This window comes from Pelecanus crispus, chromosome 17 (genome assembly GCF_030463565.1).
Source record: "Pelecanus crispus isolate bPelCri1 chromosome 17, bPelCri1.pri, whole genome shotgun sequence".
Lineage (NCBI taxonomy): Eukaryota > Metazoa > Chordata > Aves > Pelecaniformes > Pelecanidae > Pelecanus > Pelecanus crispus.
In genome coordinates, this window is record NC_134659.1 from 8,295,598 (window position 1) to 8,317,552 (window position 21,955).

The window sequence follows — 21,955 nt, forward strand, 5'->3', positions numbered from 1 at the left end:
TCTTGTTTCCAAAGTTGTTGTGAGACTCAGTATGGGAAGACTGAGATAAACACAAGGCACCAACCTCGTTTTGAGGTCTATGTTCCTTTGCACCACAAGATTTTGACTTAAAAGATGTGTTTCTCTGCTTTCCTGGTCTTAGTTCACAAGTAATTTCTTGGCTCAGTGACAAGTCTTCATGTAATGATCTTTCTGGCTAATCAGGGACTGAGCCCTGGCTCCCAGGCCAGCTGCACAGGCTGCCACGTGCACGTTGCTGCAATCACTTCACTTCCCAGGTGGGAACCTCCGAAGATTGCCTAATGGGAATGATCTCTGGCCTGTGCAAAATCCTGAGCTGTGCTGAGAAATTACATGGGAGAGTGCAAGTTGGTCTGGGCCAGACTGTGCCAGTGACTCTGCTGATAATTTAACAGTGTGGACAACTGCGTTACAGCCTTGCCCTATATGGCCCAGGTCAGGACTGTTCCCTGGCAGCATTTAACTTGCAGTATAGCTGCAGGAAACCTATTCCGGAAGAGTCCTGTTCTTTCTTGTCTACATCTACAGAGCCAAGTGAACTACCGAAATGATGGAGAGAGATATGAAAGAGGATTAAGTGTAGAAAAACAGGACATCTTGTTGTCTGTCAAAATGTCTGGATTTTTTTTTCCCTGTGGTTCTAAGGGCCCCAACACCAAAACCCAAACCCGTGGACAAAGAAGCAGTCTGGCAACTGTTGCTGCATGCAGACAGGCGAGATTATGAGAAAATCTGTATGAAATATGGAATTGTTGACTTCCGTGGGATGCTGAGAAAGCTGGAGGAGATAAGGAGGGACACAGAGAGTGAACAAGAAGAGGTAAAATAAACTGAAACCACTGAAAGCACTGATTTTTAACAAACTGCAGTCTCCTACAGTTCCTCAGTAGCTTCTGAAAACAGGCTAAACCTTCTGAAATTGCTTTGTAGGTGAAAATTTTATTGTAATGCAGAGAATGATTTATGACAATGTTTTAAAGAAGTCCTAATTCTATACTCATGCAGATGAAAATGCTATTGACTTTTTTGAAGTTCACTTCTTAAATTTTAGGAGATACTGACCTTAGGGGAATACTTTTATTAAACCACATGGCTAAATTCTGTATTCAGTTGCCTCTGATGAGAATTTGGACCCCAAATTGAAAAGTTATATGCCTGAGAGTCAAAACTGGCCTTCACATACAGGGGCATGTAGAAACCTGGATGGATAGTGGTTGCATAGTGTGTGAATGACCACGAGGTTGCACGTAAAATATAGTTTGCCTACAGGAGGAAACTGTGGAAACTTACAGGTGCTTTCTCTATAAACATAAAGTTAGATGTAGCTCTTTTCTGTGCAGATAAAAAGTAGATTTCACATTGTTTCAACAGAACTTCTGTCATGGCAGCGTTATCATTCACTAGGTTCTTGTATCTTTCTTTGCAGTTAATACACAGTGTCAAAAACTTTAAACACATCAAAGTCAACAAGGAGGGAAGAGCTACGTTTGGTCTGGAGATGGACCTGAAAAACAGTAACAGCAAAGTTTATCTGCTTAAGGTGAGGGGGCAAGATGAGTTGGCTAGCTCATAGCAGCCACTGAAGTCTTCTACATAAAATGCTTGATCTGCTGGGCAGTGGCTGAGAGCAAATAGGCTTCTTAAAGTTGTCTGTCTGTTGCAGAATCCTTTATTGGTTAGGGAGAAGTGTTGGTGGGGGGGCCCAGGTAGTCTTTGATGATGAATATCACTTGGGATTTGTAGATCCAAGTACATGGGAAACAGTTGGTTACTGGCATCCTTTTGACTTCAAGAGCTCTTCCGGTAAGAGGAAATTCTAACGGTGTCTTTCAAGCTGCAGAAATTCTGCAGTCTCATATAAGAACAACAGACTGATTTTATTCACTTTTTCAAGTGGGTTATCCCACTATAATTCACATCTGTGAAAGAAGATGTCAAGGAAGTAAAACATCCCATCTCGTTCTGTAGTTATTCTGCTGTGATCCCCAGGTGATCAGTGCTGTGGACGTTTTTCTGGAAGATACATTTCAGTCAAACTGTGGTTAGTGGCTTTAATACAGGGGAAACTGGAATTCATTAAAGAAAAGGTCAGACTAACTCTGTGAACTTCTGAATCAAATTCATGACCTGAAGTCTATGCGGTCACCACATGGAGAAAGTAACCCAAGTGTATTACAGATAGGAAAGTGATGAAGGCGCCTGCTTATCCATCTACAATGATGCTAAAATCTAAGCAAAGAAAGTACTTTGTCTTCGAAGTTACAGTGACCGTGTATTAGTTAAGCTTCAAAAGCCTACATGAGCTAGCAAAGTACTATTGTTTTGCCTAGTTTGAGAGTCTGATGCTCTGTTCTGTGCAGGACAAACTGCACGTAGTATTGCCTGTGTGTTACATAAGCAATGAGCCCTGTCCACTTACAGCTGTCCGCTGTGAGTAGCGAGAGTGTAGACTTCTCTGTTGTTACTCGTTTATATCAATAAAGCGATCGTAGCACAGATTTGGCCTGCTTTGTTTGAAATGTCTTGCACTAGCTGTGCGTTGCCTTTAAGAGTATATTCTTTCTCTTCCTTAGGATGGTGAGAGGGTCAGATATGGAACAGGGGATGAGTACAGAAAACACTGCCTGAGGCAGATTGGAAAAAGGTATACTTTCATTGTCAACGATGTGCAGCCGGAAGATGCAGGCTTGTATCAAGTCAGAGTGGAGGACGTACCTGTTTTCTCAACTGAACTGGATGCTGAATGTAAGGAATTGAGTTACATGGATGTGATGTGCAACTGTAACAAGAAATTATTTTTTGCTGGAAAATTTTATGTAGGAGCATATGCAAAGCTCAGCAGTAAAACTGTTTTTGTGTTGCCAAATCAGGGCTCCTTATATGACACAGGTGAAAAAGAGCAGGAAGGTGATGATGTGATATGGGTGTTGCACTTGTAGTCCAAAGGACTAGGTTCAAGTACCAGTTTCGCTCTGAGTTCTGGATGACAGTGAGCAAATTCCATAACTTACTTCATGTTTCCTTTTGTAAGCTCAGAAGAGTAACTACCGACTTGATACATGCTGCTGAAATACATTAATGACCGCAAATAATCAGCATATCAGAGTGATGTGTGTTATAAATGTCTCAGAAGATAATAAAGACAAAAATCTACTTTTCTGCTTTTCTGTCCGGTAGAATTGGGCACTGGAGCACATCTCAGTTTTTCCTTTCTCTGCTTAAACCAGTGCTCACAGGCATGGCAAGTTCCTGTCTTTCTTTCTTCCTTCAGCTGCAACAAGGTTTTCCTGGAAGACAGAAATAGCTCTCTGTTTCCTTTCTATAGCTTTTGATTTTTCCATTGCTTGCAGCCATTCCTGTGAGATTTGAACAGCCGCTCAGCGATGTGCATTGTCCTGAGGAAGAAGATGCTGTCTTTGAATCTGTCCTACGCACACCCTGCTACGATGCTGTGTGGCTACACAAAACCCACCTCCTCAAGGCAAGTGAGAAGCACCAGATCTCCGTAACACCTGATGGTCTGACCCACCAGCTGATTATCAAAAACGTTGTGCCCTCTGACAGCGGCATGTACACACTTGACACCGGACTCTGCTCCTCAAATGCCTGGCTTGTTGTAGAGTGTAAGTGACACTGTATTATTCCCGTGGTGTTGGCTTGAGGTGTGATAACAAAATAATATTCCTCTCACTGCCTGATTGCTCATTGGGATGATTCTGTGCTGACAAATTAATTATGGAGCCTCTGGTTCCTAAATTATATTTGGAAAAACAAAGGTCTGGTTAGTCCTTCTTTCCTCTTCAGATGAGACAAATTTTTCCCTTTTTGTTAGTCCTGACAAATCCTTTTGGCTTATTTACATCTACTATCAGGTAGCACGTTCTCCATCAGTTATTGAAAAATACTCCATATCTCAATATGTGTTTTTGATGAAGCTGTTATTGAACACAGTACAGAATACAGGGGATCAAGGACCTTTCAAGGGCATCTTGCTAGATTCTGTTTTTCTTTGATTCTATGATTCTTTGATTCCTGTGATTTTTTCCAAATTAGAGATTAAACAGGTTAGAAGGAGCTCAGAGGAAGCTGGGAAGATGGGAAATACTCCTTTCAGTGCAAACAGTTTAATAGTTAGCTGGCTCACAGTTTTTTTGCTTCTGAAAGGTAGTTGCTTTGGTTTCTTTTGAGATCCTGCTGCAGCAAAAGGTGGTCTCTCTTGTAAAGGCTATTTGATGGCCTTTCAGAAACAGTGTAGGTTGAGTATGGCATACAAAGAAACTGCCCACTGAGTTCATTGAGCTCTTAATGCTCTACAGAAATTATATCTAGCCTAGAAATCAAATCAGTACATGACCTGCAGGCTCCACTGTTTATCTCAGAAAAGCCTGAATTTTGGATTAATACAAAGCTGTTCACAGAATCAGAATCTTTAGTCATCTTTGGCCATCTCTAAAATGGCAGGATGCCAAATGTATAAACTGCCTCAGTAGCACTGAGATCCTAAATCAAGGGTGGGAACTGATGGCCACTCTGTGCATGGGATATTCTGTAACTCCTCCAGGGCTGGAGGGTGATGGCAGGAGGAACTAATGAGTCCCAAATACAATCTAAGCCCCTCTAAATTAGACCTATCATGCTGAAAATTTGCCTTGGTTTTCTGCTTTTTTTTGTTTTGGTTGGTTGGTTGGTTTTTTAATAAGCATGTTTCCACTAAAAATAATTGTCTTTTTAACTAGGAGATGTAAAATTATGTCTGAATGTGACACTGAAGAAATTCAGGATTTGAACTGAATTTAAATTTATTTAAATATATTATGTTTCTGTGTCCTAGAATGAAATTATAACAAACGCTAACACATTTTCTTTGGTTATTGATGCAGTACATGACCTATTGATTGTCTGTTCTTTTCTTTTTTCCTCTCTTATCCTGTAAATTATATCTTCTCCAATCAAACGATGCATTTTCAATACAGATACCAAAGGAAAGAGGAGACAGGGTGAAGGAGGTGAAAGAGAGAAATCTGAGTGGCTGAAAGAAACACACCCAGATAAAGACAGCACTAAAAAACTTCGACGTGGAGAATATGTTGGTGATGAAGATCATCTTATGGACACTGGTGTGAAAGAAGATGGCTGGTACAGAAATGATCGAGGCAGCAGTCAAGGCCACTCCATTGATATTGATGGAAGCCATAGATTTTTGGGAAAAGACGGGCTACGTGGAGCCAACAGAAATGGAAAGATGGGGTTTGGGCAGTTTTCTGGAGTAGACCTAGTTGGAGACTCAGTGACAAATGATGGTAGTAGCTTTGGATTAAAAGGCTTAGGAGGCAAAAGTGGATTAAGGCCTTTCCGCAGCAAGGATTCCATGGCAGGCAGAGGAGATACTGGTGATGAATTAGGAGGAGCAGGTGAATGGTATTCTGCGGATGGCAGAGATGATGGTACGCTGGATACTGTTAACATTGAAATGGATGATGGAGAACATGTGGTCTCTCAGCATGACAGGGATGGTAAATTAGGTGATACTAGTTACAGAGCTGGCTTTGGGGGTGTTGGGAGATTAGGTGCTACTGATGGAAGTTCTTTGTTAGATGGATTCGATCCTGATTCAGATGGAGTGGGAGATGGTAAGGGTGGCAAAGGTGATCTGCTCAGTAGGACTAGTCCAGGGACTGGAGCTAGAAAGAATGCTGCAGGTACGGAGATTGCAGGAGGAATGAGGTCCCCATATGGCAAGGATGGCCTGCCGACTGTAGTTGATATGAATGGAGCAAGTGTAAACAGAGAGGGACAAATAAGGACTCCCTATGGCAAGGATGGCCTGACACGTCATGCTAGCGGTCCTTTAGGTCAGACAGGAAGGTCTGGCTTGCTGTATGGTCCAGGTGGTCTTCCAGCTGGAGATGGGGCTATATCTGGTGCAGGTGGCAGTGCTATAGGGGAAATGGAGGCTTTGCATGGTCGAGATGGTCAGCCAGTTGTTGCAGGTGTTGGTGGTGCTGGTGTAGCTGGTGCAGGGGGAATTAGGTCTGCCTATGGAAAGGATGGTCTTCCAGCTGGGGCTGGTGTTGGTGGTGCTGGTGTAGCTGGTATAGGTGGAGCTGGGTCTCCCTATGGAAAGGATGGTCTTCCAGCTGGAGCAGGACTTGGTGTAGCTGGTGCAGGGGGAGTTGGGTCTCCCTATGGAAAGGATGGCCTCCCAGCTGGGGCTGGTGTTGGTGGTGCTGGTGTAGCTGGGTTTGGAGGTGTTGGATCACCTTATGGAAAGGATGGTCTTCCAGCTGGGGCTGGCATTGGTGGTGCTGGTGTAGCTAGTGCAGGTAGAGTTGGGTCTCCCTATGGAAAGGATGGCCTCCCAGCTGGGGCTGGTGTTGGTGGTGTTGGTGTAGCTGGTGCAGGGGGAGTTGGGTCTCCCTCTGGAAGTCATGGTGTTCCAGCTGGGGCTGGTGTTGGACATGCTGGTGTAGGTGGAGTTGGGTCTCCCTATGGAAAGGATGGCCTCCCAGCTGGAGTAGGTATCGGTGGTTTTGGTGGTGCTGGTGCAGGGGGAATTGGGTCTGCCTATGGAAAGGATGGTGTTCCAGCTGGAGCAGGAGTTGGTGGTGCTGGTGTAGCTGGTGCAGGGGGTGTTGGGTCTCCCTATGGAAAGGATGGCCTCCCAGCTGCAGCAGGCATTGGTGGGGCTGCACTAGGTGGTTTTGGAGGTGTTGGATCTCCTTATGGAAAGGATGGTCTTCCAGCTGGAGCAGGTGTATCTGGTGCTGGTGTAGCTGGTGCAGGGGGCATTGGGTCTCCCTATGGGAAGGATGGCCTCCCTGCTGGAGCAGGCATGGGTGGGACTACAGTTGGTGGTTTTGGAGGTGTTGGACCTCTCTATGGAAAGGATGGTGTTGCAGCTGGAGCAGGTGTACCTGGTGCACGGGGAGTTGGATCTCCATATGGTAAGGATGGTCTCACAGCTGGGGCTGGCGTCAGTGTTGCTGGTGGAGCTGGTGCAGGAGGAATTGGGTCTGCCTATGGAAAGGATGGTCTTCCAGCTGGAGCAGGAGTTGGTGGTGCTGTTGTAGGTGGTGTAGGGGGAGTTGGGTCTCCCTATGGAAAGGATGGTCTACCAGTTGGAGCAGATTTTGGTGGTGTAGCTGGTGCAGAGGGAGATGGGTCTCCGTATGGAAAGGATGGCCTCCCAGCTGGGGCTGGTTTTGGTGGCGCTGGTGCAGGGGGAGTTGGATCTCCCTATGGAAAGGATGGCCTCCCTGCTGGACCGGGCATGGGCGGTGCTGGTGCAGGAGGAATTGGGTCTCCCTATGGAAAGGATGGCCTCCCAGCTGGGGCTGGTGTTGGTGGTGCTGGTGTAGTTGGGTTTGGAGGTGTTGGATCTCCTTATGGAAAGGATGGTCTTCCAGCTGGAGCAGGAGTTGGTGTTGCTGGTGTAGCTGGTGCAGGGGGTTTTGTGTCTCCCTATGGAAAGGATGGTGTTCCATCTGGAGCAGGCGTTGCTGGTTCTGGTGTAGTTGGGTCTGGAGGTGTTGGATCTCCTTATGGAAAGGCTGGTGTTCCAGCTGGAGCAGGCGTAGGTGGTGCTGGTATAGCTGGTGCAGGGGGAGTTGGGTCTACCTATGAAAAGGATGGTGTTCCAGCTGGGGTAGGCATAGGTGGTGCTGGTGTAGCCGGGTTTGGAGGTGTTGGATCTCCTTATGGAAAGGATGGTCTTCCAGCTGGAGCAGGAGTTGGTGGTGCTGGTTTAGCTGGTGCAGGGGGTGTTGGGTCTCCCTATGGAAAGGATGGCCTCCCAGCTGGGGCTGGTGTTGGTGGTGCTGGTGTAGTTGGTGCAGGGGGAGTTAGGTCTCCGTATGGAAAGGATGGTGTTCCAGCTGGGGCCGGCGTAGGTGGTGCTGGTGTAGCTGGTGCAGGGGGACTTGGATCTGCATATGGAAAGGATGGCCTCCAAGCTGGGGCTGGTGTTGGTGGTGCTGGTGTAGCTGGGTTTGGAGGTGTTGGATCTCCTTACAGAAAGGATGGTCTTCCAGCTGGACCAGGTGTAGGTGTAGCTGGTGCAGGGGACTTGGGGTCTCCTTATGGAAAGGATGGTGTTCCAGCTGGAGCAGGCGTTGCTGGTGCTGGTGTAGCTGGTTTTGGAGGTGTTGGATCTCCTTATGGAAATGGTGGTCTTCCAACTGGAGCAGGTGTAGGTGTAGCTGGTGCAGGGGGTTTTGGGTCTCCCTATGGAACAGATGGTGTTCCAGCTGGAGTAGGTGTTGGTGGTGCTGGTGTAGCTGGTGCAGGTGGAGTTGGGTCTCCTTATGGAAAGGATGGTCTCCCAGCTCGAACTGGTTTTGGTGGTGCTAGTGCAGAGGGAGTTGGATCTCCCTATGGAAAGGATGGCCTCCCAGCTGGGGCTGGTGGTGCTGGTATACCTGGTGCAGGGGGAGTTGGGTCTCCCTATGGAAAGGATGGCCTCCCAGCTGCGGCTGGTGTTGGTGGTGCTGGTGTAGTTGGGTTTGGAGGTGTTGGATCTCCTTATGGAAAGGATGGTCTTCCAGCTGGAGCAGGAGTTGGTGGTGCTGGTTTAGCTGGTGCAGGGGGTGTTGGGTCTCCCTATGGAAAGGATGGCCTCCCAGCTGGGGCTGGTGTTGGCGGTGCTGGTGTAGTTGGGTTTGGAGGTGTTGGATCTCCTTATGGAAAGGATGGTCTTCCAGCTGGAGCAGGAGTTGGTGGTGCTGGTGTAGCTGGTGCAGGGGGCGTTGGGTCTCCCTATGGAAAGGATGGCCTCCCAGCTGGGGCTGGTGTTGGCGGTGCTGGTGTAGTTGGGTTTGGAGGTGTTGGATCTCCTTATGGAAAGGATGGTCTTCCAGCTGGAGCAGGAGATGGTGGTGCTGGTGTAGCTGGTGCAGGGGGTGTTGGGTCTCCCTATGGAAAGGATGGCCTCCCAGCTGGGGCTGGTGTTGGTGGTGCTGCTGTAGCTGGTGCAGGGGGAGTTAGGTCTCCGTATGGAAAGGCTGGTGTTCCAGCTGGAGCAGGCATAGGTGGTGCTGGTGTAGCTGGTGCAGGGGGAGTTGGGTCTCCCTATGAAAAGCATGGTGTTCCAGCTGGAGCAGGCATAGGAGGTGCTGGTGTAGCTGGTGCAGGGGGAGTTGGGTCTCCCTATGGAAAGGATGGTGTTCCAGCTGGGGCAGGTGTAGGTGGTGCTGGTGCAGCTGGTATAGGTGGAGTTGGGTCTCCCTATGGAAAGGATGGTGTTCCAGCTGGGGCAGGCGTAGGTGGTGCTGGTGCAGCTGGTATAGGTGGAGTTGGGTCTCCCCATGGAAAGGATGGTGTTCCAGCTGGAGCAGAACTTAGTGTAGCTGGTGCAGGGGGCGTTGGGTCTCCCTATGGAATGGATGGCCTCCCAGCTGGGGCTGGTGTTGGTGGTGCTGGTGTAGCTGGGTTTGGAGGTGTTGGATCTCCTTACGGAAAGGATGGTCTTCCAGCTGGAGCAGGTGTATCTGGTGCTGGTGCAGGGGGAGTTGGGTCTCTGTATGGAAAGGATGGGCTCCCAGGTGGAGCAGCTGTACCTGGTGCTAGTGTAGCTGGTGCAGGGGGCATTGGGTCTCCTTATGGAAAGGATGGTGTTCCAGCTGGGGTAGGCATAGGTGGTGCTGGTGTAGCTGGTGTAGGTGGAGTTGGGTCTCCCTATGGCAAGCATGGTCTTCCAGCTGGAGCAGGTGTTGGTGTTGCAGGTGTAGCTGGTGCAGGGGGAGTTGGGTCTCTGTATGGAAAGGATGGGCTCCCAGGTGGAGCAGGTGTGGGTGTTGCAGGTGTAGCTGGTGCAGGGGGAGTTGGGTCTCCCTATGGAAAGGATGGTGTTCCAGCTGGAGCAGAACTTGGTGTAGCTGGTGCAGGAGGCATTGGGTCTCCCTATGGAAAGGATGGCCTCCCAGCTGGGGCTGGTGTTGGCGGTGCTGGTGTCGCTGGGTTTGGAGGTGTTGGATCACCTTATGGAAAGGATGGTCTTCCAGCTGGAGCAGGAGTTGGTGGTGCTGGTGTAGCTGGTGCAGGGGGAGTTGGGTCTCCCTATGGAAAGGATGGTGTTCCAGCTGGAGCAGGTGTGGGTGTTGCAGGTGTAGCTGGTGCAGGGGGAGTTGGGTCTCCCTATGGAAAGGATGGGGTTCCAGCTGGAGCAGGACTTGGTGTAGCTGGTGCAGGGGGAGTTGGGTCTCCCTATGGAAAGGATGGTGTTCCACCTAGGGCTGGTGGTCTTGGTGGTGCTGGTGTAGCTGGTGTAGGGGCAGTTGGGTCTCCGCGTGGAATGGATGGTGTTCCAGCTGGAGCAGGACTTGGTGTAGCTGGTGCAGGGGGAGTTGGGTCTCTCTATGGAAGGGATCGCCTCCCAGCTGGAGCAGGACTTGGTGTAGCTGGTGCAGGGGGAGTTGGGTCTCCCTATGGAAAGGATGGTATTCCACCTGGAGCAGGAGTTGGTGGTGCTGGTGTAGCTGGTGCAGGGGTAGTTGGGTCTCCATATGGAAAGGATGGCCTCCCTGCTGGAGTAGGCATTGGTGGTGCTGGTGTAGCTGGTGTAGGGGGTCATGGGTCTCCCTATGTAAAGGATGGTGTTCCACCTGGGGCTGGTGTTGGTGGTGCTGGTGTAGCTGGGTTTGGAGGTGTTGGATCTCCCTATGGAAAGGATGGTGTTGCAGCTGGAGCAGGTGTTGGTGCTGGTGCAGGAGGAATTGGGTCTCCGTATGGAAAGCATGGCCTTCCAGTTGGAGCAGGTGTAGGTGTAGCTGGTGCAGGGGACTTGGGGTCTCCCTATGGAAAGGATGGTGTTGCAGCTGGAGCAGGTGTTGGTGCTGGTGCAGGAGGAATTGGGTCTCCGTATGGAAAGCATGGCCTTCCAGTTGGAGCAGGTGTAGGTGTAGCTGGTGCAGGGGACTTGGGGTCTCCCTATGGAAAGGATGATGTTCCAGCTGGAGCAGGCATTGGTGCTGCTGGTAGAAGTGGTGTAGGGGGAGTTGGGTCTCCCTATGGAAAGGATGGTCTCCCACCTGGGGCTGCGGCAGAAGCTGCTCGTTTTCCCTTTGGAGCTGGAGAAGGAATGGGATCTCGCCATGGCAGGGATGCTATTCTGAGCAAAGCTCAAGGATATTTAGGTGGAGCAGATGTCGGTGGCTCTGCAGTGCAAAGGGCTGGGTCTCCCTATGGCAAGGACAGTGGGTCAGCTGGAGCCAGGGCTGGTGTCAGTGGTGTTGGCAGGTTGGGAGGTGGTGAAAGGGAGTTACATGGTGAAGAAAGTATGGCAGGTGGTGTTGGACAAGGTGGTGAATATGGGCTGGATTCTTCTATGGGACGTGAAACTGGAAAGGGCACTGCCAGTTTTTTCAGAGGATCAGGGAACAAAGGTTCATCTCATGACAGAGATTCATTTTCAGGACAAGGAGATGCCAGGGGTGAGGGCAGAGATTTAGGACAGTTAGGCTCCCTTTATGGTAAAAATTCTGTCTTTGGGGAGTTGGGGAGTAAATCCCGTAACAGATCTGTTGATGGGAGGAATTCAGGTGGGTTTGGTCAAGGTTCATTGGATTATGGTCAGACGTCAGATCTTTATGGTGGACCTCCTTCGATAAGCCAGAGAAAACAGGAACCCAGCCTTGATATTAAAGCCAATGATTTCTTGAAGAATACAGAAAGTATGGGAAAAAGAAGACGTTTTTGTCTAGATGATCTGAAAGGTATGTGTTTAATTAATGACTTCTGTATCTGCATTGGTCTTTGCATTTCAATACTCACATTCCTAATCCTGGAGAAAAAGCGAATCTTATGGTTTAGACAAATGTAGCTATATGTAGAAATTTGGTTATACTGAGATGCATTCCTAATTCTACCACTGATTTGCTGTTTGACTTTACACAAGTCAGTCAGATCAAACTGCCTTAAGAGTCTAAATGATCTTTGTTTAAAATACCTAAAACAGGTGTCATCTGTTCATTCAAATAAATGATTCAGATCCACATGGAACAGACTTCAGTTCACAAACATACTAGTTCCCATACAGTTTCAAGGAATATGGCCATGTTTCTTTGATATTGTTCCAATTTAAAACTTACTGTTTCACTTTATTTGTTCTAACATCTAGTGCAAAGATCTGTGTTTTTCTGAATTCTGGGAACAAATCTGTGCCTGCTTATATTGGATTAATACGCACATTGGGCCTAATGTAAAGAGCTCTCTCCTATTGTAACATCAGAAATAATGAAGTGTTGCATATAGTAAAAGGCGAGTAATGTGTATGCAGCCATTTGACTAAGACCAGTGGCTACACTAGCAAGATGATAATGTGAAAACTGTAGAAATGAGAAACTTCATATGTATAGCCAAAGGGGAATACTTGTCTAATCGAGTTGCTGACAAGTTAGAAATTACCAAGGCAACCAAAATATAAATAAGGAAGTAAAATCAACAGAAGTGGAGTTAATGGGGAAGGAGGTGGGGTGTTTATTAGAGAGGGGATGAAGATGTTAGTGGAGAAGAACTTGGGAAGGGAAAGAGGAATACAGGGGATAGAGAATAGGGTGACTTGGGGCTGTTTAGGGGGAACTGGTTGGGCAGCCCTGTATCTGGTCAATGCAGAGGGAAAGAATGATGAAATAGTATATTAATATGCTGGAGTAGCCTATGCTTCCCCATGGCTGTAGAGGGAGCCAAGACAATTAGCGTAGACTTAAAATAGCAAATCTGTAGATGGAGAATGTGGTTTGTGATGAATCCATTGCCCGTTAGGTTGATGTTAGGACTATATTGTATGCAGGCCAGCTGGCGCGTCCCCTCGGTGCAATGCGTTTATGCCAGCTGGCCCACAGTGTTGTGGTACAAAAGCCTGTCATGACTACAGCATATATTTTTTAAAAGGCTCTCTTTTCTCCTCACATGCATATGCATTTTCATCTATACGTTTCTCTCTGTCAGTGTAATACAGAGTTAGCATCTTTTCAACGTTTTCTTTTCTGAATGTTCAGCACCACGCTGTCATGTCAACAAACAGTTACTTGATATCAGAGTCCTGAAAGGGGAGCCAGCTGAGCTGTCTTGCACTGTCAGTAAACATGAAGTGACAGGAACCTGGTTTAAAGATGGATTAAAGGTAGGTGTCCTCCAGCTACTGTTTTCTTCGGTTAGCCATGCTCTGCTCTCTGGCTCTACCTCTTATCAATTGTCATGTTAAGGTGTCCTTCCCTCTGCCAGTCTTACTGTAGTCCGAGTATGGCCCTGGAAGGATTCTGCAGGAGCCTGTTGATAATAAAATTCCTGATAGAAACCCAGCAAGATTTCTCTCCCTTCCTGCTGCAAGATGTTTCTATTCTTGCTGACAACAGGAGGCTTTGTGTTTTCCATTCTTTTTCATGGGTGGAGATGGTGTTTGGTCTCTTCCTTGCAATGCAATCCTTTTTCTTTTCCTTGGTGAATGAGAGAAATATGAAAAAAGCAAGGGAAAATCTTCAAAGGATCCTTCAGGCAGACGTAATGCGAAGAGTACTCTTTCAAATTAGTGCTTAAGGTCAAGCATAGGCATCATATTCTATGTTCCAAAACAACACTGAAGAGTAATTCCAGTTGTGGGATACAGATGATACTGTAGGAGTTCTGAGGTGTCATACTCAAGCAGGGCCAAAGTCTGTCCAGTTTAAGTTTGGATTGCCCTTTTTTTTTTCTTTTTGTTTTTAAGAATGGGTCTCTGTGCTTTACCTTGTAGTTAAGAAGCATGGAAGGAGTCGTTCTTGAAAAGGAAGGTCTGGTTCACAAACTGATTATTAACAAAGTGGAAGATATTCATGCTGGGAAATACAGGTTTGAAGGTGGAGATATAAAAACTGAAGCTTCAATTTTTGTTGAAGGTCAGTCTATTCAAACTACCAATGCAGCGTGCTAGCCTTGATGTGCTTGAAATGTAATACATTCTCTGAGACCTGTAGTTGGTTATTGAGACAACTTTATTATAAAGAATTACCATGTAAATGGGAGATAGTTTTTGTACAGGTTGGTGCATTTTGTATTTACAAATTTAACTAGGGAGCTTCTATTATTAACTCAAAGATTTTGGGGTGCACATAACACTTTATCAGACCAGATTCTTCATTCTTGTGCTTAGCGTATTGCCTCTGAGAAATTTGCTCCAGTGAAAAGGACAGTATGATAACACAAATACTTTGTGATAATTATCCTGTAGCAAAAAGTACATGTATGTATGTGAAGCACTGAGCATGCAACTAAAGGTGAAGGTCCAAATGTTGTGAGCTTCTAAGCATCATGAGGGGAGCCCTTCCCTCCAAGGTGAGCCTTATCCTCTTTGAATTGCAGTTGTTAATGACCTTCTATCATCTGCTTAGATCCTCCACAGGTTGACAAAGTTCTCCTCAAAAACTTAACAAGTGTTCCTACGGTGGCCAAGGCAGGGCAGAAAGTAAAGATCAAGATTCCTTTTGAGGGCCGACTGCCAGTCAGAGCAACATGGCTAAAGGACAGAATGGAGCTAGCAGATGACACAAGGATTCGTGTGGATAAAACAGAGACTTTTACCATGCTGTCCATCTCCAGCAGTGAGAGAAAGGACTGTGGGGATTACAAAGTCAGGCTGAAGAACGACAGTGGGGTCCTGGAGATCAACTTAAAGCTTGTGGTAATCGGTAAGAGCCCCATAACATCCACTGTGACTTTCATTGTAAAGCTTAGGCAGGGAACCTGTTAACACTGGTGACAACCTTATTTAGAGCTGCTGGGTATTCCATGATGAACAAGACTATGCAATTTTCTACTAAATTGGGGTACAAGCAAAGATTGCTGACATGTTTCTTCCCTTTTAGTACAAGGTGACAGAAATCTAGTCTGCCTCAGCAGCTGAGTTTTGAATGTTGGGCGACTGTGGAGGTTGGGACTATGTGCAACAGGCAAATCTAAAATAGATTATCAAGACCAAATTTAGCCCTACCATAAATGTCTGTGCTCTTTTGGAAGACCAGAAATGGGGTTCTTCCTTATAAGCAAGCTGAATTGGTGCAGTCCTTATGAGAACAATTAGCCCGTGGAGCAAGGGTCTGGCTTCCCCCACACTTATCAAAAGTTAGAAGAGTGGAAGTTTTGAAGAGGCAATTCAAGTGCCTAGCCCTCATTCTGCAACTATACATGTATTCCATCAGAAACTGAGTGTCCTAGCTGGTGAGCAAGAGACAGTGTCTGCTCCAAACCCAGGAGCACGTCTGGGTCTGGAGCCAACTCATAGTCTCTCTGCTCATCTTTTCAGACAAGCCACAGCCACCTGCAGGACCCATCAAAATTGTAGAAAGCTCTGCAGACAACATCACCATTCAGTGGAAGCCCCCAAAGGATGATGGGGGCAAACCACTGCAACGCTACATTGTCGAGAGACAGCAGGTAGGCAAGAATGACTGGGTGACTTTGGGAGAAACCCCCAAGAGCTGTACTACCTTCACTACTAACAAAGTGGAACAAGACATGAACTACTACTTCAGGGTGAGAGCTGTGAATGCCGAGGGAACTAGTGACGCACTGGAATCAGATGAAGTGAAGGCTGTCAGTAAAGGTAAGGAAGAACTTTTCATAATTGTGTTTGACAACTGTCTGGGAAATTCATTGTCAAAGCTGACATCAAAGAAAAGTCACTGTGTTTTGGATGTTGCTGCAGATCTAAACTTGAATCGCGGCTGTGAAGTTTTCACACAAATCTGTGGAGATTGCACATTGAGACTAGAAGTTTATTGTAGGCTTTGGTGATGCTGAGTGAGATGGTGTTACGTTCTCAGTTATGCTTCATTCTGGATTGGAAAGCAAGTTTCATGGGGGAAATGCAATATGCATCAAGATCAGAGAAAATTTTTCCCGGGGTGCCTACAAAGGGAACATGTGAGGCCTTTTCTTAACTCCGTAGGCAAAGGAGTGTCTCCATATGTGCAGCATTTTTCAGTATGACCACTTCATTCCCCTGATTTCCAAACCACTAATTCTATTCTTTGCCCTTCAATGAATTTAAATACTAGAACAGTTTTGCCATGAGCATGAATGTAGTACTAGAGAGAAGGCAATGTTCTATTCTGTTTCCAATTGTCTTCTTTCTACATTCTCCTTCTCATGATTATGAGGAGCTCTGTATTTTGAGTGCAGAGGGATAAGAAAATCCATTTCCAGTTTCTATCATTAAAAGCAAGAATAACACTGACTTTTCCTACCATGTAAGAAGGTACATGCCTCACTCTGTAGGCTGACAGTGGAATTGTCATTCACAATGACAGCAGGTCATTTATGAAAACAAAATTCAGGAACAGAGGTCCATGCTAGACCCTATTTGTGTGGGGAATAGGATACACAGCTTCAGGTCTCAGTCAGGTTTTCAAAACACATCCATATGAATACCTTGGGGAAACTGGAAGAAGAAATGACACAGAATACTTTCTTATCTTGCAATAAAAATATACGTGCTAATCATGAAACACTAATCTCTTTCTAGCTTCACCTGGTGCCCCAGATCCCCCTGAGATTGTCAGTGCCAGCAGAGACAACATCACAATATCCTGGAAGGCACCTCGTAAAACTGGCAGTTCCCAAATTGTGGGATACCTTGTTCAGAAACGCAAGAAGGGTACCATGACCTGGCTGCCAGTCAACAATGTGCCTATAGCAGGTAGGTAGCTTAAATCCTGGACAGAATGGAAGACCAGAAAAAGACAAAAACATCAGCTGGGATCAGGAGGTAACATGCTGATCTTGGTGGAGTTGCTGCCTTCTAACTCCTTGCTTTCTGTTTAGGATCTTATACCTTTTCACATTAATGTTTTTCCTCTTGAATTCTTGAGCTGCTGACTGTCCTCATCACAACCATTTTACTGCTGTCTGAAGTTTTACCTTCTTATCTTTCACAGCTCTAGTGTACGTGTTTTTTCACAAGTAAGGTTTTTTCACAAATAAGGTTACACCGCTGTGCCATAGCAAAGCCAGGCCTTGGGTTTGTATACAGCTGAATGCCTGGGAGGAGGATTATGATTTTTTTCTAGATTGTGTGCAAGCATATGGCTGGAGAAGAGTGCAGAGAAGCTCACTGCTGCATCCTGGAACATAGCTCCTCTGTAGATAAACTGATGTTTTCAATTTCTGGAACTAAAGTCTTCACTTCACATGCAGAACTACTGTCCTTAGTCTTCATGCTAGGAACTTGGCAGACAAGAACTTTTAAATGCAAGCAAGATAAAGAAACGCAAGAGATGTGTAGGAGCTCCAAAATACGTTTTGACTATAGCTATCAATTATCTATCAGTTGCAAGCTAGGACTTCTTATCTGGTATAGAAGAGTTTAGGATTATCCCACGAGGAAAAGCAGTATTTATCCTTTCTCTAACTTAATAGCTCTCAAATGCTGTTTGATTTGAAAGGGAAGACAATGAACATGTCCCAGAAGTGCACATGCACTAGGGTAGGGAAGATCGGTGGCAGCTCCTGAGAATTATTCAGTCCACAGTTCTGCATGGAGTAAAGTACAACGTTGTCTCACCCTTTCCTGATTGGGGAACAGCTCACCTGAGCCAACGTGCTCCTTTTCTTTCTGCAGACAAGAAGCTGAAAATGACCAATCTCAAGAAAGGTCTGCAGTATGAATTTCGTGTGGCAGCTGTCAATGCTGCTGGCATGGGAGATGCCAGCGAACCGTCACAGCCTGTCTTTGCGCGGGATTCCATGAGTAAGTACACTGCCCCCCGTCCTTCTGGCTCAGGGAGATGTAAAGGTGGCGAGGTAGACTGGCGATGTTAGTGGAGAGGCGACGTTTTTAAATGCTTTGTGAAAGTATGTGTAGATAGAGATCAAATAATTGGGGAATGTTTCATGGCTGAGAATCTGCTATCAGCATGAGGAAGGAATGGAAGGATTTCCTGTGTGATGTCTAAGTCAAGACGTGGCAGATTCCCTGTGTGGGAGGTATGCGCGGTGTAGAGAAGTGCTCAGGATGGGTTGCAGACTGTTTCAGGAGTATTGCAGGTTGTAGTGCATGGCTGGCAGGGGCAGGCACCTGGATCCAGCTTTGAAGAACTGGGACAAGGTGAAGGCAAGACAGCAGGGTGGATATCCAGTGCACTTCAAGAATGTTGGGGAATCTCAGGAAGTGACTGAAAAGAGGGGAGAGAAATCCTAGAAAAATAGTTTAAATAAAATTTCTCTCTTCAGAATCTCCAGGTCCAGTGCAGGACCTTAAAGTGAGCAGCAGTGACAGCACCAGTGTCACCTTGACATGGAAGAGACCTGAAGCAAAAGATGGGGGTGATGTGAAAGGCTACGATGTGGAGATGCGGTCTTCTGACAACCTCAGCTGGACCAAATGCAATACCTTTCCCATAGAGGTGACTACTTACACAGTGAAAGGCCTCCAAGCCAAGGAGATGTACTTCCTACGTGTGAGAGCCCTCAATGACAGTGGCCCAGGAGAAGCCACAGAGCTTGACGCTTGCATTGAAGCTGCTCCCCCTGTAGGTAAGTCAAAGTGGGCTGCTTTCAGAACGAACGAGGTCATTCTATAGGTAACAGGATGCAGGCAAGGTCATAGGTCACTGCGATGAGCTGCTTTCAAGTCCCAGACTGTAGCAGAAGGACAAGTACTACATTGCTCATCTAGAGCATGGTCTTGTTTGGTCACCTCATCAGGAAATTCTGAAGATTTAACTGATAATAAACGTGCAATGCGCAGTGTTCAGCTCATGTTAAAGACTCATTATGATAAAAGAACCCCCAAAACTGTATTTTCTCCTCGGATTTACATTTTGCCCCCTGTGCGGAGCTGTACCACAGTCATGATCACCAGACAGAAACTGCACATACCTTATTCCTACCCATGCTCTTTTAAGGGAAAAATAGAGTTTTCAGTCTATTTTTATACAGTCTTGTGGAATTAAATATTTTATTTCATTCTCTTAAATTGCAATTGTTATGTTGGTTTTTGCAAACTTTCTTTTCCTTTTTAATTTTCTAGTTTGAAAGTTTTCACCATTTTCACTTTTTCACCTTTATTTATAATCTGTAGCTGTTTTTTGGTTTTGTTTTTTTTTTTCCCCTGCTGTTTGGGAACGTTGCAGAAATACAGAAGTAAGAGATAATTCTGTGAGGGATTCATCTTCCTTAGCTTGGCTCCTAAGTGAAAATTGTCTACTTCTGGCCTATGCCTGGAGACTCCTATTATAATCAATCAGTAAATAGATAAATATAAGTCCATCTGGGAAGCAGTTTTTTCAGTTTTAAACTGGAAATTCTAAATACAATTTAACACACAGTACCACTTTTTAGAAAAATGTTAAATACAATAGTATATTATATTGATGAAAAGAGAAAAGGAAGAAAAATATTTTAAATACTAAAAAAGATTATTTTTAATAAACTCAGGCCGGTTTCCTGAGGATGTTCTGTACCCAGTATTGCACGTATATTTCCTAAGTGTCCATTGCAATTTCCTTTTCCCCAGATGTTATTTTACGTGAAAGATCATGCATGCGGTGGGGTAAAGTGTGTCAAAGAGCCAATTTCTCCATGATTGTGACATCACATGTATACAAGCATTGTTCTGAATGTATTTTTACATCATTTCCTCTTGTTTAGTCATAGTGATAAATAAGTAGTAATAAAATTTGAAAGGTGTAAACTCTGGTTCTGAATCAAGGAGCTTTTTTTCCACAGTACCACTATAAGTTTATCAACAGCCTGCAGACTAGCTGTTGGAAAGGCATTAGGGGTGTCGAACACATGCGAATGAGTTTGTCAGCTTGTTGTAATAATGTACAACTTTTTATTGTAATCACTGTCTTTTCCAGTTTCTCCCAGGTTACTAATAGATGACACAGTGAAAAGCTCCCTGGTTGTAAGAGCAGGAAATACCATCCGAGTGAATATTCCCTTTGAAGTAAGTATTCAAATGTGTTTGTAAGAATTTCCTGTCTGTTTTTACATTGTAGTCAATAGCAGACATGAAAACTGAGCTACTGTTTTCTTGGCATGGAATTTTGTTTACAAGACACTGGGCAAATCCTTTAACCTGCTTGTGCTGTGTATACTTTCTGCATGAGGAAAACATGAACAAGAATTCAGCTGTCACTCTTGGCATTAGTGTGTTATGAGATTATGATCATTTATTAACCTCTGCAAACAAGGCACAATGCTGTCCGTCCATCCACATCAATATTGTCATCATCTGGTACTAATCTGTCATACTTAGAGTTTAAAAATCAGTCGATTTCCCTCTGACTCCCTCGGAAGGCCCTGGGGTAGCATTTCTAGCAACAGCCTCTTGACCGTGTTTGTCTTACTAAGCAGCAGGACTTAAGCTGTATGACTTGAGAAATAGGCATGCACTGACAGAAATCTTGTGTGCTTTGACGTAAGCTTGCAACAGCACAGCTAAAGTCTGGGATATCAAGAAGAGGTTGATGAAGGCAAAGTGTGCGTGTTTGCTGGCCTGTCGTGGTTTAACGCCAGCCAGCAACTCAGCACCACGCAGCTGCTCGCTCACTCCCCTGTCCCGGTGGGATTGGGGAGAGAATCGGAAGAGTAAAAGTGAGAAAACTCATGGGTTGAGATAAGAACAGTTTAATAATTGAAATAAAATAAAGTAAAATAGTAGTAGTAATAATAACAACATAATAATAATATACAAAGCAAGTGGTGCACAATGCAATTGCTCACCACCCGCCAACTGATACCCAGCCAGCTCCCGAGCAGCGATCGCAGCCCCCCAGCCAACCTCCCCAGTTTCTATACTGCCCATGACTCCATATGGTATGGAATGGCCCTTTGGGCAGTTTGGGTCAACTATTCTGGCTGTGCCCCCTTCCAGCTTCTCGCTGGCAGGACAGGAGAAGCTGAAAAGTCCTTGACTAGTGTAAGCACTACTTAACGCACTGATGTTTGAGTCATTGCTATCAACATTATTCTCATACTAAGTCCAAAACATTGCACTGTGCCAGCTACTAGGAAGAAAATTAACTCTATCCCAGCTGAAACCAGGACATGGCCTTTCTCCTAATCTCTTGGAGAATAGAGACCAGAGATGGCACAATGGTAATAAAGACTTAGAGGATTTTTTTCTTTCCAAAGCCAGCAGATCTTTTTAAAAGTGGAAAATATTAACTACTGATGTCGTCTGTTGTTCTTCATCTAGCGCACCTTGTTTTACATAGTTAACCTGAACACCTTACTACAATAACATTCTTAAAAGACACAGAGAAAGAGAAGTTACGAAGAAACTTTAGAGCAGCCCTTTATCCAGGGCTCTTAGATCCATCTTTGATCCATATTTCTAGATACTACTTTACTGTGTCATATAGGTATACATTTGGGACAAGATAATGAAACTAAAGATGTAAAGATGCAATCTGGAGGCAAAACAAGTGGGCTATAACTCGTGTTGTTCTTTACAGGCGTCTCCAGATCCAGTGGTGACCTGGTTAAAGGATGGTCTTCCTCTTCCAAACCGGGCTACAATAAATACCAAAGATGGTACCACCCAGCTGCTGATTGGAGCAGCTGAGTTCACTGACAGTGGCATCTACACCGTTGAGCTCCAGAACGGGTTAGGGAAAAGAGAAACATTCAGCTTCCAAGTTCAAGTTACAGGTAACTTACTCACTACCGTATACACATACAGATTTACTGCAAATAGACGGTAGGCAACAAACCGAGTTCAGCAAGGTGAGCTCTGATGCAGTTAAGCCATGCAGGCACAGGGAGAACTAGAGTACAGTTTTCCATGAGATTCAGTCTGGCCACTTTGTGATATCACTTGGCAGTGTCTGCAGGACAGAGCAATCCACTGATTAAAATTACACCCGTCTTTCAGAGTGACTCTGCTTAAAAAGGCAAGGCCACACAGATGGATAGTGCAAACCACAGGAGAGAAGTCAATGCTCTTTTTAACAGTCTA

General features: G+C 45.6%; 1 protein-coding gene across 1 annotated transcript in view; it reads left to right on the plus strand.

Annotated features, from left to right (window-relative positions):
- The window catches only part of IGFN1 (immunoglobulin like and fibronectin type III domain containing 1), a 33,551-nt gene that overhangs the window by 10,128 nt on the left and 1,468 nt on the right, over positions 1–21,955 (plus strand). The window contains exons 8-32 of the mRNA XM_075722570.1: positions 667–841; positions 1,448–1,561; positions 2,595–2,766; positions 3,372–3,644; positions 4,995–5,651; positions 5,739–6,392; positions 6,618–6,965; positions 7,677–7,919; positions 8,067–8,162; positions 8,529–9,056; positions 9,129–9,305; positions 9,375–9,515; positions 9,882–10,199; positions 10,335–10,340; positions 10,470–10,712; positions 10,905–11,729; positions 13,014–13,138; positions 13,748–13,889; positions 14,382–14,678; positions 15,293–15,592; positions 16,514–16,687; positions 17,609–17,737; positions 18,220–18,522; positions 19,851–19,939; positions 21,453–21,648. Coding sequence (XP_075578685.1) covers positions 667–841; positions 1,448–1,561; positions 2,595–2,766; positions 3,372–3,644; positions 4,995–5,651; positions 5,739–6,392; positions 6,618–6,965; positions 7,677–7,919; positions 8,067–8,162; positions 8,529–9,056; positions 9,129–9,305; positions 9,375–9,515; positions 9,882–10,199; positions 10,335–10,340; positions 10,470–10,712; positions 10,905–11,729; positions 13,014–13,138; positions 13,748–13,889; positions 14,382–14,678; positions 15,293–15,592; positions 16,514–16,687; positions 17,609–17,737; positions 18,220–18,522; positions 19,851–19,939; positions 21,453–21,648 — 6,725 coding nt within the window. The remainder of the gene's footprint in view (positions 1–666; positions 842–1,447; positions 1,562–2,594; positions 2,767–3,371; positions 3,645–4,994; positions 5,652–5,738; positions 6,393–6,617; positions 6,966–7,676; positions 7,920–8,066; positions 8,163–8,528; positions 9,057–9,128; positions 9,306–9,374; positions 9,516–9,881; positions 10,200–10,334; positions 10,341–10,469; positions 10,713–10,904; positions 11,730–13,013; positions 13,139–13,747; positions 13,890–14,381; positions 14,679–15,292; positions 15,593–16,513; positions 16,688–17,608; positions 17,738–18,219; positions 18,523–19,850; positions 19,940–21,452; positions 21,649–21,955) is intronic.